The 20,588-nt window shown below is 40.4% G+C and overlaps 1 protein-coding gene across 2 annotated transcripts in view; it reads left to right on the plus strand.

Annotated features, from left to right (window-relative positions):
* WWTR1 (WW domain containing transcription regulator 1) overlaps positions 1-20,588 on the plus strand; it is a 49,511-nt gene that overhangs the window by 11,535 nt on the left and 17,388 nt on the right. For both annotated transcript variants that reach the window (XM_017835423.1, XM_017835422.1), the window contains exon 2: positions 14,417-14,553. In XM_017835423.1, the coding sequence (XP_017690912.1) occupies positions 14,417-14,553 (137 nt within the window). The remainder of the gene's footprint in view (positions 1-14,416; positions 14,554-20,588) is intronic.

A 20,588-nucleotide genomic window follows, 5' to 3' on the forward strand; every position in this document is an offset into this window, starting at 1 on the left:
GCCTTAGTCCTTAGTCTGTTATTAGGCTAATTCTACTTTCACTTCATGCTTATTACTTAAAATAATCTAAAGCAAGATGATGATCACTTTAAACATAAGCGAGGCATACATACTTGTTCTTCAGTTCACACAGCTGGTTTGGCCTTCCATTTCTGTATGAGGTCAAACCTCAGATATTTGGGTTGATTATGCCATTAAAAGGGGTACAAATTTAAATCCAGAATTGATAAAGTACATTTCTCCTGCTGCTTTATTAGGTCCAGTTTTTAGTTTCCTGTGTAACCTTTATTTTTACCCCTTTATTTTGAGAGGAATTAGTGTAAGCACTGAAAGACAAGGCCTTCGGTGGAAACAACAGGTAAACAATATCCTTGGTAGTGGAAGATACTGTGACATTGGAAGTAAAAACAAAAACCAAACCGTGTAGGGTTGGTTGAACCCAGTAGCTGAGTAAGAGGAGAGCAGATTTGAAGGGAAGTGATTTGGTGGTTCAGCTGGCAGTGGCCTGGGGGCTGCACTTGGGTTCTTGGTACTCTGGCTCTCCCGGGCTGTTGCTCAGTTCCCTCCCTGGAGGAGCAGGGAGCAGGGTTGCACTCCTGGAGGGAAGGGCTGGAAAGTGTCCTCCTGCTGCCCTGGCTCTGGGGTGGGCCCTGGCACAGGGGCTGGTTGCTGAGGCAGGGAAAGCAGCTCTGTCTGGTTCTCTGTCCTGGCTCCACTGTGTGCCAGAACAAAGACAACTGTGCACAGCCGTGTCAGGACAGCAATGCAGGGCCCTCTGACTGCAGCCGGGTTGGAGCTGTGGCTTTAGGGGCACAAATCTGCTGTGTAGCTCGAGTCCCAGTTCAGTTGTTTGCCCGAGGAAAAAGGCTCTGTGATTTTGTTTTGGCTGATGAAAGCTGAACTGAAAATGAAAATACAGGATTATTGCTCTTACCTCTCAGTGAGGTAATAATATGATTACTTTCATTATTGTAAATTATGAAAGTGTCAGCACAGGGTTAAATTTTACCAGATAAATTTTTAAATAAGATTGCTTTGTTCCTCTCCTCTGAACTTACTATGCCAATAAAACATCGCAGATCTTCATTAAGATGAGAGAACTCCTTGCAGGCTGTATCTTAATTTGCATTCTCACAGAGTTTCTTTTGCCTCCTAGTAGTTTAGTTTTGGTCAGAGGTTTCCCTTACTGTTTCTTTGAACTCGGATATTACGAAGTCTTTGCCCTTTTTTTAAAGACCATAAAAGATTTTAAGGCTTTGAATAATAAAATACAGTCCATCAAATTATTTACAGTGTGAAATTGTAAAGGAGGGCAGCAAAGGTGGTGAAAAGAGTGGAGGACATGACTTGTGGAGAGCAGCTGAGGTGCTGGGTTTGGAGGAGGCTGAGGGGTGACCTCCTCATGGGGGGAGCAGAGGGAGGTGACAGGCTCTTCTCCCCGGGGGTATCCCACTGGGAAAGGACAAAGGGATGGCTGGAAGCTGTGTCAGGGAAGCTCAGACTGGATACAAGGAAAAAGCTCTTCCCTGGGAGGATGGTCAGCACTGGAACAAGCTCTCCAGGGAAGTCATTATGGCCCCGAGCCCACTGTTGGTCAAGAAGTGTTTGAGTGACTCTCAGATAGCTGGTTTAACTTTTCAGTTGCCCTGTGTGGAGTCAGGAGTTGGATTGGATCATCCTTGTGGGTCCCTTCCAGCTCAGGATATCCTATGTTTCTATGAAATAATTCTGCATTTATATAATAAGAAGTCTAGCTGAAATATAGGGAGACTTTTCCAGGTAAGAAGATGGTTTGAAATATTTCATTCCTACTAGATTTTAATAATCAGATTTTAGTTACCACATTTTAAGTGGCTTATTAGGAAATTTTACAGCACTCTATGACACTGCCTTTTTAGTGGTTTTTTTTTCAGTCAATGACAGCATTTTTTGTAGCTATGATACAGCATTAAAAAAAAAAGCCACACTTTTTCTGAGGGTAGCAAGCCTCTTTCTCCACCACACCACCCTCTTCCCCTCAAAATTGTATTTGTTAGCCAAGTTAAATGCATAGGCTAAACATTACCTGATCAGTCACTCTCTTGCATTACTAAATAAATAGGCTTAGGGACTGATTTACTAATAATGTCATTAATTTGTGCTGCTTCCATATCACAGCATTATTCCTTTTGAATACAGCACAGCGTGTTCCTGTGACATGAGCCCATCTTCTCATGCTCGTGCCAGTAACCCTCAAACACGTGTTCCTTGCACCCCATTGGAAATCGGTGAGATGCACCTACATTGCTAAACATCTGATATTTTTACAATTATTCTCAGCTTAAGTGGAGCCTTACTTGTCCACATTTGTACTTAAAATTTAAAAAGATTTCTTTTCAAATAGACTGTGTTTGATTGGAATATTACTACAGTGTCAGAATTGACAGAAATTCCTTATGTTCAGCTAAATCTTATTTGAAATTCTGGTCTCGTTTTAAAATTCTCAGGCACAGAGAGCACCAGCGCAGGACTGTCACCCTTCCTCAGCTGAGGTCAACTGTCAGCTAGGAGACATTGTTTCTTTATTTTGGAAAGGTTTTGTTTGAGAAAAGACTTGGTCTTTTAACCAGATCCTGCTTTTCATCTGTTTTTCATGGCACACGATCACATTTCCCAACCATTTACAAACAGGGACTGTCTGGCAGGATTTCCTGGATACACAGTAGTTTGAGATTGTAAAAGGTCAGCCTTCTGAACTGTGGTGATTACTGTGGTTATTTGTCCTGCCTTTTCTTCCATGGGAACTAGTCAGCTTGTATGGAAGGTAGAAATAGGGTCCAAGAAAAATTAATCTGCTAATCACCTCCACCACGAATCATAAAGAAAAAAAGTAGCCCAAGTAGGACACCTCCTGACCTTTGTATACTAAAACTCTCTGAAGAGCTGGAACCAATATATTGGGAGTCAGAGTTTTGTAAGAAACTTCTGAAAAGGTTATTTATAACCTGCTCCTGTTTTTGTCTAGTAGAGTGAGGTACTGAGGCCCTCACAGCACATAACCCATGAGCTGAAGCTGTGTGAGCAGAGGGCAGTGGATAACCAGTGCCGACTGTGAAAAGAACCATTTCTTTATTAGACCTTTTTTTTAATGTTCTAAGCTGACCTTCAAAATTAAAAGTAAGGGGTTAATAAAAACAGGTAAACCCAAAACAGATACTATTAGAAATTTGACCAATTTTAATTTGTTTCCTGTGAGTCAATTCACTGGAAGAAGTGATGGGATTTTTCTCATGTCCTTATGCCATGTAAGAGATTGAACCCTTGGAAATTTTTCTGTGTCATGAGGGAACCCCCTAAATGGGTAGTAGGGAATACTAGAGAAGATGCTGATGTTGATGAAAGACAGGGTTTTGGCATTATTTGCATAGAATCCATCAGACATTTCTTCAGGTCCTGAAAGTGAGGGTGTTTGAATATCTGAAGTTCTTATAGATTTCTTAATCTTACAGGGAAGAGGAAGGAGCCATGCTCCACTTCCCTTAGCTCCAGCAGTTGAGTTTGGTTGATTGCTTTTCTTTTCCTTGCCTTATGAGGAGTTCAGAAGAGGGCAAGATTCTGTTCTACCTTCTGTCTGTTAAAAAATATGTTTCTCCTGAATTGTCTTTTGTCCGTACTGTATTCTCAGTAGTGATAAAATGTTCCAAATGGAGGAAGTAAGATAAGTCCTGATGCATTCAAGGTCATGGTTGTCTCAGTATTCATTTAAATGAAGCAGATTTTCTCCCATAGAATTCATTTTACAGAGGAAATGTCAAAGGCATCCCAATAGCCGCTTTCTCTGCCCATGGTGTCTGGAGTCTTTTTGCTGCTGTGTGAATGAGATCTAAAAGTTTTGGGGTTGCAGGATTGGGAGGGGAATGACAAGCTGCTCGACTGACTGTTTTTTAAATAGGTATGGATTCTCCCCCACTCTGGTGTGATTGTCTGCAAGAACATCACCTGTTGTAGTTGCCACTGGCTCACAGGTGGGTCAGTGCAGACCCTGTCTGGGAGAGTTCTCAGACCTTGCAGAAGTGCTTGGGCAGTACAACTCCATCAAGTAACCACGTGTTCATGTCCTTATGCACATAACACACATGATATAAGAGATTTATAGTGTTTATTTAACTTTAGACACATAGGTTTTGAAACAGTGGGTCTTATGATTCTGTGATTATTCTACATCATATAACACTGAAAGGAGAGCAGACACCAAAAACCAGAATTTGTGGTTAGATAAAAATAAAAGTGGGATGCATTGAAGCATGGGAAAGTGAATAAAACTTCAGCATTTACAGGTATCAGTCACAAAGTTGTTCCTGACAGTTTTTCAATAACAAAAAAATTATTTTCTAAAATACTGAGAGATTTGAGTGGCTTGATATTTGAAATAATTCTAGCTACCTCGTAGCCACTATTATGGTAGAAAAATGTAGATTCAAACTAATTTTATTAATCTAAATAGTTATGCTTTTGATATATTGAATGAAATATGTTGCCTAAACATTATTTTTAGTTGCTTATATTGTAACTAAATCATAGAAGAAAATCCTTTTGCATTTGCTCCTTGGCAAGCTAAAGTCTTATTGACACGATATAGATCTTGGTCTGAAGACTTAGAGCTTTGGGGCTTGGAGCAAAAACAACCCCAAAAATATGTTTTAGTTTGGCTCTGCATGTCTGTTGTGCTGTAGCCATTGGCATTCCTATTAAAATGTAAAGATTGCTGCCCGTGAAGTTCAGAGGGCAGAAGTTATTCTGCCCTTTTTGGAGCTTAATAAATGTACTGACCTGAAAGCTGAGGTTGTGAGAATGATCTCAGACTGAGAGCTGCAGTACCAGGAACTGCTTTGCAAAAACATGTGTTTTGAGCCAGAGTGCTCAGTTTCCAGTGAAGGAGAATTGTTTGGGAAAAGCCAGTCGGTGTTACTGTTTGGAAACCCTGACCAAGCAGAACTGGAAAAAGAGAGCTTGTCATAGGAAAAAGTTAGAACAACTGCTGTGCATTTGTGGAAAGAAATTCTAGAGACTGTGGTGACACCATTTTGTTGTCTTTTGAAGAAATGCTGGTCCCCGTATGATTTCAAACCCAGAAGGGAGGCAGGATTGCAGATGTGCCTACCAAGGGAATAGAAAATTATTTATTTCTGCAACAAAAACCTTTTACAAAAGTGTACTTGAATATATTACAAGGAGCTGAAGCTCTTGACAAGTTATTCTTCGAATTACAAAGAGAAAACAGTGTGTAATTGTTAGTTAAATAGTGCATAAAAAGTTTTGTTGGTATTACGATAATTACTCCAACCCTATTAATTCTCTGCTCAAAAGGGCACCGGTACTAGAATTTTTTGTTTGTTTGTTTGTTTTGTTTTTTGTTAATGCACATGCAAAATGCACAATGTCCTGGAAACATTAATGGTGATTCTCTGACAGAGTTAGAAAGCAAAGCATGACATAAAAATCTAGACTAAAGAGGAGAATTCTGGAAACAAATTCTACAGAATCATACATTTCTCTGCCTCCAGACCGTGCAGTAGAATACAACTTTGCAAGATAATTTTCCTATAACTTCATAGGGGGTTTGTGTCCTGTTTTTGTCTGGTTGTTTTTCTGTCCTACCATCCACTCTTACCTGGGGAAGATTTTCATTGTGTCCCTGTAAGGGGATTCTGTGTAGTTGAAGGGGGGTTCTTGTTTGCTTATTTGTTAATTTTTACTGGAATGCAGAATGTATTAAGGCAATAACAGGTTGTCTAGAAATGCCATCATGATTGTCAAAGAGTATTTTTTAGGTTGGGCCACTTCTCCCATTCTTGTTACAAGACAGCAGCATTTTATATTTTATGTATATAAACCCTGACTATTCATAAATATGGTCCCTTTTGACTTGGCTTTTATATTGGTAAACAGAGGCATTCACAACAAAACCTGATGATAGCCTTCTAGCTCAAGTAGAGGACAGTTAATTTTCTTTCATTCTGTAACCTATTTAACAATTTCAGAAACCGCACAAATCTGAAAATGTCATGTATCTCTCACAAAGAAATACTTTGTCTTCAGGGTATTATATTTCCCCCAAAATAAACGTGGTTTTTACAGAATCATTAATCTGTCTCTTTAAATATAAGTGCTACAGGCACTCATCAAGTAAACAAATGCATTATCATCATTATATAGTGTATACATTAAAAAATCCCTTAAGAATGTTCTATATAATAGCTTCATTCAGTACCTTTTTTTCTGTCTCCCAAGATTTAGGATTTCATCCAAATTCTAAAGGTTAAGTTCTCAATAGAATTCAAAGGGTGTTTTGTTTTAATTTGTGTAACTAGTTTAATGTGTTTTAAGGCCTCTGTGTACACCAACAATGGAATCAGTCAGTTACAGGGGAGCTAACAGGACATTCCCAAAGTTCTCTTCTCAGCAGCAAATTATGCTGAAACTAATTCAGGGAAAGAGCAACTCTTTTCACTGAAGAAGTTACTTAGCATAGGATAATAAATATGCAAATACAGATGTAATGTTCCAGCTTGAAGATTGGAGATGATGATGAACATGCATTAGAGAACAAAGTCCATGGTTCAGTCAGTTTAATAATTACATTATGACTCCTTGTTAAAGCTTCATGAAGTTTTCGTGAAACATTATTGGTGTCTGAAAAAGCAAGTGCCATGAATTTGAGTAGCTAAACCTTCAGGTCAGTATATTGCAGAGCTTCACTTGAGCTCCCGCAGCAATGAGTGGTTGAACTGTTAAATGTTTTTAATTTCCGCACTCTAAAGGAGAAGGGATTGAGAGATACTGGATTTTATGTTTGTGTGTTTTTAGTGATGTCAGGAATGATAAGTTCTTATTCTTTCCAACTGTTGAATAGCAAAAATGGAATCAGTAGCATGCAGCTTTAAGCTCTTCTGCCTAATCGGTATTTTCCTTTCACGTGTATATTCTGTCTGCATGATTTTTGCAAAATATTATCAACATGATGGCTTTGAATAGGGCAAAATTTTTTGCCTTCCTGATTAGCAGTGAGTAATGTCAGCATATAATTAAATTGCTGAGGCTGGGAAATAATGCTGAACAGCTGTTGTGGCTGTGCCACCAGTTGTTTCGAGGTGTCGGGGCAAGGGCGTAGGGGCGGGGGAGTGGGATGAGCACCCTGAGTGCTTTTGCAACAGCTGTGGACACGGACTGGCTCCACCAGGTCACTCCAAAGTGCCAGTGAGTGTTTTGGAAGTGCCCAAAGTATGGGCAAAATTCTTCCTTTTCAGAGAGGGAAGTTTTTCATACTGAAACCTCAATAAAGCATTTGTCTTTTGATGTCTGATTTTGGTGTAAGAAATACCACTGTAGATTTTTGTTAATCTCTCCCATTCTTCCCTCCTCCGTCAGAAATCACAAGACAGGGCAGACTGTGGAATAGGCTGACACTGTCCCAGCTGTCTCACAGTTGACTCGTCCTGACTGCAGGGCATGCTGAGAGCAGTGGCCTGGCCCTGTCCTTCTCTTTCCAAATATTTTTCTCCGATTTGTTTTGACTCACCTGGGGCTGCAGGGTCAGACAGATCAATCTGTTAGTGTAGCTGAAACAGTCAGCCGGGTTTGTTTCTGCAGGTTCAACACTTTAACCAAGGTGTTCACCCAGGTCACTGTGGCACTGCAGGCCCTGGAGGAGCAGCTGTGCCCTCAGGCCAAGGGAGCCCAGTGTAGGCTGCCTGCTTTGGGCTCTAATATAATCCACCGAGATTCAGTTGGGACCTGAAACCGCCTCATCAATCATTTGTGATTTAGAACCGCAGAAAAATAGAACAGACTTTAAACCAAATTTTATTTCCAACAGCCCAAGTGTCCCATGGTCTGCCTCGGACATTTGGAAACATTAAGAAGCTTCAATATGTCAAGGCACCGTGCAAAATAGCAGGAAATATACTGTATCTATCTGATTTTCCCACCTCGCAGTGTTGTCCCACAGAAGGAGCATCTTGCCCATTTGCCAAGTTGACCCATGTTCTGTACCATATTCCCACGGCGTGGCCCTGGGCACAGGCCGGTGCCAGACACTCTGTGTCTGTCCTTAGCTAACTAGGTGGACACCAGTAGTCTAAATTATCCTGTCTGGTTCTTGTGTAGCACCATCACCAGGTTTTCTTTAGAAGAATTCATAAGTTCTCATATGTCTTTTTAGAGGAGATGGGACCCTTCTAAAAATAAATGTACATTCCACTTGTGTGTATGAGAAAGAAGGTAATAGCAGTCTTCTCTGCATACCTGGAAGAGAACTAGCCCTATCAGCTTTTCTTTATATGATGTTGGAAAGTGTCAGGCTAATGGAGAAATACATGTTTTGCAGATAGTAATAATTTTTAATGTGGTTGTTACAGATGATAAAGCTACAAGGGAATGAAGTGGGATGTGGTGAATGTTGTCTCTTGGGTATGCTATTTTTACCCATTATTTGCTAAAAATAGTTAATTGAATTATTGTATCTTCACAAAATAGCCTAAAGAAAGGCTCTAGTCCTTCATCTTCTGTTGATCTGTTTTAGTGCTCACTGAAAGAAAAAGGCTTTTTATCTCTATTTAACTGCATAAAAGGGTGTATGTGTTTAAAAGTAAGAACCCCCCCAACCTACACTAACCCCCCAATGCCTTCCTGTGATTTATAATATGCCAGGCACTCATGGTGGTGGCTGAAGTCACTGTAAGCTGTGTTTTGAGCACAAAAGCGATACCTATTTTGTAGGGTCAGGGCCTAGATGTTTCAAAGTGCTCCCTGAAAACACTGGACACTGCTAAATATGTTGTACCTCTGATTTGTAGAATGGAGACAGCCTTACAAAATCAAATGGAGATCTCTGAAGTTGCAGTGTGATGATTTACTCATTATCTTTTAAAGATTATTATACCTGTCACTAGAATAGAGTTTCAAAATTTTGCAGCAGGTATAGGATGAAACTGTGTGTTAGTTAAAGAAAATAATTCACAGCACCTCAGAAATGGAGCCTTTGAATAGTGAAATGTATTTAGTGAGTAAAGCAGGCACACTCTGGAAAAAGTGTGTAATTAGATAATTAACGGTGCTATCACAATGCACAACCACGAGAGGACCAAGAGAGGCTAGCACTGAGTTAGCTGTGTTCATTGTATTAAACTTTTCACATTCCTTTGTTTTGTGTGTAGTGTAAACATAAGCTGAAAGAAAAGACTGAGACAACTGCCAGCCTAATGACATTGATGCTTTGTCTGCACAGTCTGGCATGTAAACTGTCAGTGCCAATCAAGGGTTTTCTCCAAACATGTTCTGTGTGGGCTCATGCCAGAGTGAAGCTCATTGTCTTTAACAGGATGTGATTCAGATCATAATTTAACTCAGTCGCATTTCCACTTAAATTTGCATTTAACGGTGCTGTAAACAAGTGACAAGCCATAAAAATTGGGCTGCCCTAGTGAAATCATTGCGTGATTTTCAAGCTTTACACTTGTAGGAGAAGTGACTGTCCCTTATGTGTTTGAAGGAAGCTCTCGCATCATGAGAACTGTCGCAGTCTACTTTACTGAGTTACAGTTATCAAATGCACAGGTGAGTGCATGATGTTAAGACACAGTGCTGTATTTTCTGTAAAGTCTTTTTATGCTGTGATGAGAGCAGAACTTGGCTCTTGAAATTTTCTAGTCCATGGTGAGAGAAGGGGAGAAGCAGCATGGCAAAGCAAGAGATCCAACTGCATGCTACAGACAGAACAGTGCGCTCTCAGGCAGTTTTGAACCATGTCCTGCTCTTCTTTTGTGCATATAAGAGCCATGGAGAAGACAGAATATCCACAAAGAAATATTTTGCTAATAATTAAGAAGAGTGCTTAATGAAGGATTCTTAAAATGAAGCATTCATAGATTCCTTTTCCATATCCAAGGGTTATTGAACATAGCATATGTACAGGTTTTTTTATTAGAGGTAATCTAAAATGTCTCTCACCTACTGTTTTTAGTGAACAATAAGTTACTTCTCCATTTAGGATTAGAAGGATGACAGTGACTGAAGTGCATCCCCAGGTCTGCAGAGCCAGCAGGTGCTGCTGGTACAAGCTGACCCTGGTGGGACAGGGGCAGGGGCAGGGGCAGGGGCAGTGCTGAGGGTGACAGGCCGGGCACCGCCTGGCAAGGAAGAATTTTGCTACGTGTTGTGGTGCCCCCAGCCAGACCTCCCACCAGTTCCAACAGCTGCCAGAAGCTGCTGTGAAGTACCACCTAATTATAGAATTTCCTTGATTCTCTTCGTCTCCTTCAGAGATTCCTGGTCCCACCCTTGGCCAAACTCACCGCTTAAGGCAAGGCACTCACGGAGGCATAAGAGTGGCACCACTGCTGCTGCCATCCCTGGGGAGCTGGTGGTGTTTCTGTAGTGAGCAGTGGGTCTGGAGGTCTCTAAACGCACCAATAAATGTAACTACTCTTGGTAAACATTTAAAAATACTAATTTGTGAGTTATTTTTTTGCCCAAACCAGTATTTTTATTTTTCGATACACAGTGGGTGTCATCTTTCTACTCCTGAAGTTTCCTAGGAGCAGACACTAGGCCTGGAAATAATTTTGAAGTGTGTGAGGGAAGTAAGATCAAAGGTTTTCTTAAGAGAAAAAGGTTATTTTTATATGTACAGTAATTTTTTTCATCTTAATTGTTACACAGAACTACGTACTTGCACACTTTTTTCCCCCATTTACCTTAAAGGGGTAAAATCATGCCTCTGAAAGCCACTTCATGAGATTTTTTTTCCTTAGGTGAACTGAAATCTTGTGACTTACTAGTTTTTCAAAATAAGACTGTACTAAGTAGATTTCATTTCTTTAAATTCTAGTAATGGTTTTTGAATTCCCTGTTTACTGACAAAGAATATTTGTTCTGTGGTCTTTCCTTTTGAGCTTATTCACTTCTGCGATGTCAGAGATCCCAGATAGTGAAGGACCTTGACAGCCCTCTCCTGGATTTTCTTTTTTAGCCCAGTTTGATTGTGCATTGTCATATATACACACATATTCCATTAATTTCTGTGAGAAGTGGACACCTGGACATAGGGTAATTGTTTCTAAAACTAAAAATCATTTCTATTCATATATTAAGTTTTGCTCGCCTATGACTGCAAGACATAAAGGTCAGTTAAAAAAGAATAATAGAACCAAGGTTTTTAGGAAGTAGATGATACCAGACTTTTACAGGTGCCCAAGATTCCGTGAGCTTATACAGTTTCCTTTTGCTGCTGGATCCTGCACGGTGGTGGTTACTGGAATAGTCTGGGGCTTGGCTCTGGCTGTCGTTTTACCAGAAATTTCACTGCAGTACCACGAGCAAGCTCAGACAATAGACTGGGATGTTTTGGCCCCGAGGTAATTGTCTTGAATTTAAAAAACTTGCCATCTGTATAAAGGCCTATCTGCCACATGAAGTGTCAGAGCACTGTGAGTGGGCTCTGACTTCAGATACACTTCCTTTTTGTCCTGTTTTTGTTTACGGGGAGCAGAGGGACAGAGAGAAGGTTGAGCAATGCTTTGGCTCTGTTCCAGGAGCGGTAAACAGATTTCCCAATGTTTGGCAATGTCAGGGTAGCTGGAAGTGGGTGGCTGGAGCTGCTCCAGGGCAGTGGGAGTCATGGTCCCCTTGGAGTGGCTCCTGAGTCAGAGTGTGAGGGCTCTGGGTGCTGCTCAGTCACCAGTTCCCACTCAGCAATAGCAGCTTCACTGTGATGTGGCTCAGTCCCAAAATCCACACTCAGTCCCTGTGTCCAAGCCCTAATAAAGGACCCCAAGAAGCTCAACAGTGTTAGGCAGACTCTTCATTTGTGTTATTTCAAGTGAGACTGCACTTACAGAATAATCTGTTTGTTCTTCTCAGTTCTCCTTAAACCGTTTTTAGATGAGTAGCTCTGAATTTCCTAATACTAGGAAAAAAACAGTCTGAAAATAGAACCCACTGAAATACATTTGGTGTCCTTCATGCTGCTGCTTCCTAATTTAAACTCACTGAGCTGTCTTGGCACAGCTGCAGTGGAAGTGGGGGATTAGAGCCTCGCAGTTAAAAAATGCAGGACATGGCAGCAGCACAAATTCTGGAGAACACTGACACTTCAAAGCAGGAGGCAGACACCCAAACAGGAGGCATTTAACAAAAGCCTAAGGTACAACAGATGGAACAGAATCACAAAGTCCTAGTAAAATACTCAGCTGTTTAGATCCAAGCTTTGCTTTAATTTTTCTCTGATGAGGGACCACCATTGGGATGCAATTTGCCACTGGAGCATCGCAGATTATGGGTGGGAATGCCGTGATTTGGGCATTTGGGGCCGTGGTTACGATAGCACGTTCTGCATCAGAGTTGACAGATTCTTGTGTATCTCCTTTGGGTTGTAAATATTTAACTTTCCCAGATTTCAGTGAGAACACGGAAGCTTCTTTTTTGCCTATGGAGACCCCCATCAGTCTCATCTGTGATGCAGAAATAGAAGCTAAGATTAACTCTGCTTATTTATGAATGAAGACCTTGTTGAGAAATGGCCTACTCTGACACTAGGATATATAATAAGAAGAAGTGCAAAAATTGCTCATCAAAAACTTGAAAGTGGGAATTTGAATATGGATTTTGGGGCTGCTTTTTCATATGTTTGACTATGCCTCAAAAAGAATCTTATAAAAGCAAGTAATAAAAGTTCCTTGCATATTTACATAATTCTCTCTGTCTAAATATTATAGATGAGGTAAGATAGTGTTAAAGTTTGGGGCTCTTTGGCTTCATGCACAATATACAATAATTCTTATACTTGAAATGTAAGTAAAAAGAAGAAAAGCTAGAATATAATAAAGGTTTACAATGAGGAGAGAATAAAGTGTTTTAATGCTAGGGAGAAGCAGTGATGAGTGGTTTCATTGTGAATGATAACAAATACTTTAGAAGCTGTGAAGAAAGGAAGTGACTCAGCAGCTTAGAAACTTAGAAGCATTGATGAAAGTGGGATCTTCAGTTAGGGTTTGGGAACTGTATATTAAATGTAAAATATTAGAAAAAGAAAATGACTACAGACTAAATAAAGACAGTGGCACTTTTTTCTATTTATGTTCTTTTTTTTTTCTCTGCTTGTAATTCACATTATTTTTAGTAATACCTGAGATATACATTACAATATACATGGAAACTTGCTTGTGAAATAGTTCTGGTTATCAGCTGGGTGTGAAGTGGTGACAGCAGTGGTAGCCATGCCACCAGTGCCAGCAAAAGCAATTACAAGCTCAAGACTGAGCACAGTAAAGATGATGTTACACTCTGCTTTCATGAAAGTTGGATTGAAATGATTTTCCAGACACAGAATATTTAAATTTTTATTCTTCTTCACATGTTCTTCTTAAAGACTCTTTTAACAAAAAAACTAACAGAGGAGAACCCATCCAAGTACAGACAGTAACCCATGGCCTGGTTAGTTGGTTGGGCTTGGAGCCAGGCAGTCCCTTGATAGATACCAGACTATTGATTTCTTTAACACAGTTCCTTTTCTTGTTTCTTGTTTCAAGTGGAATTACACACTGATCCTTAAAATCCTTGTCCTGATAAGTTTCTTTCAAAACAAATGCATTTCAGTGTTAACTTTCAGTTGCAACAAAACCACAGTTCCTTCCCCACTGAATTCTGTGGCCAAAAATATTTTACAGTGATCATTGTTATAGTCATCTTCCTGTAAAATCTATGTGGATTTATGCACAACTCCATTGCTTTCAGGGTAATACACATACCTGAGGGTCTGCTTACTGGAGGGGCAGGTACATTGCTGGCTACATTGCAATAAAATCCATTAGTGCCTTTATAGAGAAACTGGTGATTACACATGAGTCAGGTGGCTGTCATCTGCCAGGTTTGATAGTGGGAACATATTCTGGTATTCTTGGAGACATACAGACAGACTAGTTTTCATGGTGTAGGAAGGAACAAAGCAGTTGGATTTGGCAAGACAAACACTTGCCTTTACAAAACTCAGAGCAAGACGACTGTGTATTGCTGAGTGAGGAATGGCCAGATATTGAGTATGTAGAAGAAGACTGGTAGGACAAGGGTAAAAAACTTTTGGACAATTGAATAATCTGGAAGATGAGTGTATTACAGATTTTCAGTATCACAATAGAATTCACCAGTTGTTCAAGGAAAAGTAATTATTCAACAGTAGGGCAAAAGGAGTTAAAACAGCAGGGGCAGAAGATCAGAAGCAAAAAATAAATGACCAGATAATAGATAATTTCAAGTGGGTTAGAGTGAGATGAGAAATGCAGACAGATGTGGGATAAGAAAAGCAAAAATAATGACATTATGCCTAACTTTGTATATAATATATTGAGTTTATTTTGTTAAGATTGTGTTTTTTCTTTCTCAGTCACATAGAAAAAATTACAACATGGCAAGATCCTCGAAAGCCTGTGAACCAGCCGCTGAATCACGTTAGCCATCATCCTGCAGCCACGGCCACACGAGTGCCACAGAGGCCCATGGCAATGTCTCAGCCAAATCTCAGTGAGTACTAAATGACATCTCTCTGAAAACACAAAAGAGATAGGAGAGACACCTTCTCCTGATTTGCTTACCAAATAATTTTTGGTTCAAGAAGGTAGCTCTGATTTTGCTGTCAGACCTAATGGTATGTTTTCCCCTTCATTTACTTAATTCTCCCTCTGTAGAGTTGGCAGCAAGTGAATTTGTACTGTTTGAGGTGAAGTTCTAAATCTCATGCATTTTAGTTTAGAGCCTCTGTGACAAATTTTTGACATAGTATTAAACATAGAAAACCTAAAAAAAATAAACTCTTTCTGTGCTTTTCCATTCTGAGGTGGTAGAGAGCCCTCACAGGCCCTGTGTCATGTCCAGGCTGTTGGATGACCTGTTCACAGCTAGTTCTGTGTTTTTTCAGGTCAGAGGATGTAGATGGTTTGCTTGGTAGTTTTTTGATGGTTGTGGGGTTTTTGCATAATGAGTTTCTGCACTGGAAGCAACTTGCAAAATACTAAAAAGTCTGTTTTTCAGTATTAATTACCTACAAACTTTTTATAAGTGGTCTGTTTCCTTTGATATTCCTGTTTAGCACTTAAAATGTAAATTTAATCAACTTACATTAGTCTGCCATTGCCAGATGTGAACCATAGTGAAAATAAAGCCATTAAACCTGAAAATTTTAAAGAAAGTATATAAGTGGAAAAAACCAATACTCCCTAATATTTCACTTCTGTAGCTTTAACTTTTCTACTGCTCAAAAAAATGAGAACAGATGGATGAGCTTGCAGGCTCAAGATCACAAAACTGTGTCAAATAGGTAGTCTTAAAAACACAGCAGATTCTTGCTCTGGTTAATTTTTGGTAAGTTGATCTCATGATTTCTTGATTATTCACTTGCAGTGTGGTTAATCAGGGCATGTCTCTTCACATGCCAGGAAAATGGTGAACGTTTGTCTGCTAATGGTCACCAATAGAAGTAGTGCAATATACATATTTACTTTTGTCTTACATTTATAAGAAACACCTAGGCTGAATCCTGAGGTAATTAACTTCAGTTCTTTCTTCTGCCTTTCTCTCAACAACTGCCCTGCTGGAATATATGCAGTAAGAGTGTTGGTTATGTTCTGTGAGTTAGTGGGCAGTAGCAAATCATAAAGTGAGGGTGGATATCTGCAGTAGAAACCTGTGTAAAATCTGACAGGTCAGGGTGTCTGCAGAGTGTCACAGCACACGGTGAGACAATTGCTCTGCTGTGCCTTCCAACCAGCTGTGTGTGGGTCACTCTGTTTATAGCAGTGCTGGAGTGGCCAAGAGGTAAGAATAGGACAGTGGGCTTTTTGTTCACACCAACTCCTCTGCTTATGTTGCCATCTGTTACATTGTCCCTAGGTAAAAAACAAAGGAGATGCCCTAAATCAGGACAGTGTACAGCACGCTTTTCCTCCCAGTTGCTTAGTGGAAGTGAATCAAAGCCAAATCCTGTATGAAACATATGTGTACTGAATTTTAGAGGAAGGTCTTTCTTGAGAAACAAAGAGTTAGAAATAAAAGTGTACACCTAATGAAGAGTCTATTCTTGAAGGGACTTCAGGTGCCCAAAAAGGGCATTTCCACAGACTTCAAAATCTGTCACATCAAATGCAGACTCTATTTCGTTCAGCATCCTTCACATACCTATATGATGAAGTTCCACTTTTTGGTAGGTATTTATGGAGTCCTTGGCATAGTGGTTCAGATCTGTCATTGAATTTCCCGCTAGAAATAGTATGTAGAAATTTACACAGTCTCCATACTTGTTTAATCAAGAAAACATTTTGTCAATATGTCTTGGTGAACTTTTTCTCATTCCGGTGGCTTTCAAAGGCATGCTGTGATGCTTTGGGAGCAAGCAAATCTGTTTGCACAGCTGAGTAGCACTTCCAGCATCATATTATTTCAGCATCACAGTCCCTGATTTTCCAGTCCACCTGTTTGAACACACTGTGACACTATTTTATGAAAAATATATCTTAAAAGTTTTAATCTAGAAAGTGTGTGTGTATATGCACATATATACACACAGAAATGACACAGAAAGATTGCAATAATCTGAACAGAACACAGCAGCCTCTGAATACTTCATGTGGCAGTTTAAAATACATGTGACTGCAGTTTCCAGCACTAAAGTAGAATGCGTCTATTTTTAATTTGCCATAGCCAAAAGGAAGGGCCTTCTGCTGCTCTGTGGTGCCAGCAATGTTACTGCTAAACCTGCCTTCCTGGGTCTGCTCTGGGCTGCAGGGAGCAGTGCTGGCCTGGCAGTCAGACCCCTGAGCCAGAAGTCAATGTGCCAACATCCCACAGACATCAGAGGAGAAGGGGGAACTGGATACCCAGCGAAGCCACTCTTCCGGCCCTCATTTTGTGACTTTTTAGCAAATGAAGTCTGTGCACCTGTCTTTCGCCTTAGCATTTTTTTTGTACTGTAGGAATTAAAAGAAAATTTTCCTTTGAAGATGTGCCACTTAAAAAAAAAAGGATCTAAGTATTTCAGGTCTGCATACTGGTCTGCACTTCCAATTACTAACACGTGTTTTCCTTGCTTTATTTCTTATGAAGAGGAGGAGGTTCTGTACAGCTTATTGCTTTGGTTTATAAACTGCTTTCAGCAATATTTGCTGGGTATTGTACAAAGGCACAAACATTTTATCAAAGCACAGAGTGTGACTTAGTGATACCAAATCATGGTATGCCTGTGCTGGAGGCATACAAAAGCACATGGTGAAAGTTGATTGAAGTTAGTAGTCATATCTTAAAAAACTTTTTCTACCTTTTTTCTTACTGTGGTTTTATGTTGTATATTCATGAGCTATACATGAAGCTACACACTTGTTGGCAACGATAGGGGAAACAATCAGCCTTTGACTGAGAACCAGCAGAAACACTGTATTTCTTGTGTCTTCATAAGGACTTCAGAAATCACATTGGCTGTGATGCTGAATCTGCACAGATCTTAATTTTCTGCCCATTCTAAAACAGAGTCTTTTTCAGCTGATTGATAAGGTATTAACAATCTATTGCCAGTCAATTTTCGCCCATCACACAAGGGCCATATGTGGAAGGAGGGGTTATTGTACACCCTTATTTTAGGCATCAGGTCTAGGTCCCTGAATAGGAAGACGAATTCCCAGGGATTCCCTGTGCCCAGGAGGAAGGAGAGAGCAGTTGCAGTGCAGTGAGCTAAGGCTCCCTGATTAAAGGCTCCTGTGGGAGTGCCCGAGTCCGAGCTACAGATGGTGTTCCGCCTTCATGGCACTCCCTGGTGTAAGAAGATTGTGAGGAATGATTTTGAGCTATGTGTAACAAAATTTAGGGGGAAAATAAGATCTTACAGAAGTTTCTTTTGCAACATTTTTTAATTAAATGCTGCTTGTTTTGTAGTCTTTCTCTATTCTACATTATGCAACACTCAAATCCATTGTTATTTTCATCTTTCTTCCTTCAAACTGTTTTAAAGAGATTTCTTTCGTGATCGTACTTTTCATCCAGTGGGTGAGCACAATCTGGTCTTCATTTAAATGTTTTCCAATTTAACAGTTTGCAACTTACTTTGACGTAACATAATAAACCCCTCTAATGGCATTTATGTTTTCTGTAGAAGTTAGCCTGAATTTACATGTGAGTTCCTTAAAAAGCTCATACTAAAAGAAAAGACTATCTGCAAAAAACCTCAGAATACTTGTGGGTGAAGTGGCCCACCCCAGTCGGACACAGTCGGAGGTGGGATTTGGGCCTCGGAGCAAACAGCAGCTGCAGGCTGGGAAGCACAGTTACTCTGCCCACATGAGGGATTGAGATGTGTGCTAAGCAGTGCCCAGAGTTTGGTGGTTTGAGAGTTTTGGGCACTCTGCCACTTTGTGAAATGCCTCTGAGTTTGTTAGGGTGTGGACAGGGGCTTTCAATTTATCCAACTAGAAACCATGGTTAAGAGGGGTGTTTGGTCTGACTCAAGCCACCAGCCAGGTGGGATGTCCCTGACACTCCCTGCTGCCTGGCCACCATCATCCCCTTGGCCTCTCTTCACAGTGGACAGTCGAGGACCAGCAATCACAGAAAGATATACCTGGTTTTACCCCTTCTGGTACACAGGAGAACTTTTGTGACTCATCAAACTGTGCACAGAGGTAGGATTGATGGGCAGAAGGGCTTTTAAATGCTGCAGTCATGACCTGACTGTCAGGGAGGGAGTGACAAGGGCTGGAGCACAGAAATGAGTAGAACTGTGTTTGCGTGGGTCCCTTATGTGTTAGAACTGGGACATCTATTACCCTGTCTGGTTTTTTCCCTCGTGAGGACTTATTTTCCATGTAAGTATGGAAAGGTCCCTTCTGACTGGGGCTGTTCTATGATGATGGTTGATAACTTGATGATTTCACAACTCATAAATCATTATCTTAGTACATAGTGTCTGTTGGCCCAGGTAATGCTGCCTTCAGAAAATGTACCAGATCTCTCTTAATTCTGTACACTGACGTAATACCTCATAACTATATATTCTCTTAGGTTCTGTCAAGATAAGTTCATTAATATGCCCATTTTCAGGGAAAAAAATCATAAATATTCTTATTGTTATAGTTTCTGAGGTTTCCAATGTTCCTGTACTCTGGAGCAGATTGTTTTACTTTATCTCTGTGCTGCTGGTTTATCAGTTATCTGCTAGTGACATCCTCAGAGGGGTTTGATAAGAACCCGTGGACTCTATGAAGTGTTCTGAATGGAGGGACAGCTGCTGGGAGATCACTATTAATGCTGTGAGCTCACAAAGGTGAGGATGCCTGTTTTGAGGTAAGGAGAGCAGCTGGATGAGTTTCCACACACGGCTGAGGCCTTGCACAACAAGTTAAGATTGTGTCCATCACAGAACATCTCAGGTGGGAAGGGGCCTTGTGAGCTCTCTAACCTGGCCTCCTGCTGAAAGCAAGGTCAGCAGTGGCACCAGAGCAGGAGCTCAGGGCTTTGTGCACGCAGGTGCAGAAATCCTTTGTGACAGAGGAGAAGGTCCTGGTGTAGTTCTCATGTGTTCATCAGGGAGGAGACTGGCACCACAAAGGAAATGAGTGCTGTACCATCAGCATCAGAACGTGTAACACACACACACACACTTAAGAACAGAGAAGAATGTCTGGCACAGGGAGAAGGGTGCTACATATACTTTAGTTTCCACTTGACACTGCACTTTCACCTAATCAGATCACATGTAAATATAGAGTATAAGAAAATTAAAACAAAATGATCCATATCTGGTAGAAGCTGATAATATTTATCTCCATTTTATAGATCAAGCAGTTCAGGCAGAACACAGTGGAAAGCCCGATGTTAATTTGTTTAGTGTCAGTGTATGTGTTGATCCTGAGAGTTCAACCACACTAACTTTTTGTATCAAACTACAGGTGAACTATTTGATTTTTGGTTTTCCCTACTGAAGAGAGAATCTTACCTCTGCCAAGACCCCCCAGCAGGCATGACCCAAGTGATACAAGCAGGCATGACTTTCACTGTTAAATCACTGGTTCTCTAAGATGAAGGACATCGGGTATTGCACAATAGAATTTTTTATGAAGAGCCTCTTAAACTGACAGCTAGTTATTTAATAGAAGATCATCCAAGAATCTAAGAAGTTTAGCTTTCAGCTGTATCGCTCATGGTACTTTAACTGGGAGTTATAGCACTTTGCCTCTGCTTTAATTTTTTAAAATCAGATAGGAAATCCAAGCAATAAAACAATGCAATAATCCTGTCTGGGAGCAATAAACACATGAACCAGAGTTTCCATATCCTGCCGTGATAAAAGAGGTGTAGCTACTATTGTTTAAGGATGATAGAAGGCAGTTTTGGTTACTGTGTCAAAACCAGTCCCTGGAGATAAGAATGCAGAAACTCCCAAAGTGTTCAAAACCAGGTGGTATGTATTTTAGTATTAACTAATATCCATGAAATGGTCTGGATTTTGCAAGGCTTGGTTTGCATTGGCTGGAAATTTGGATAGAAGTCTGTGACACTGAGGGGAACGTTTTTCCCCT

Source organism: Lepidothrix coronata, unplaced genomic scaffold, assembly GCF_001604755.1.
Source record: "Lepidothrix coronata isolate B3197 unplaced genomic scaffold, Lepidothrix_coronata-1.0 Scaffold256, whole genome shotgun sequence".
Taxonomy (NCBI): Eukaryota; Metazoa; Chordata; class Aves; order Passeriformes; family Pipridae; genus Lepidothrix; species Lepidothrix coronata.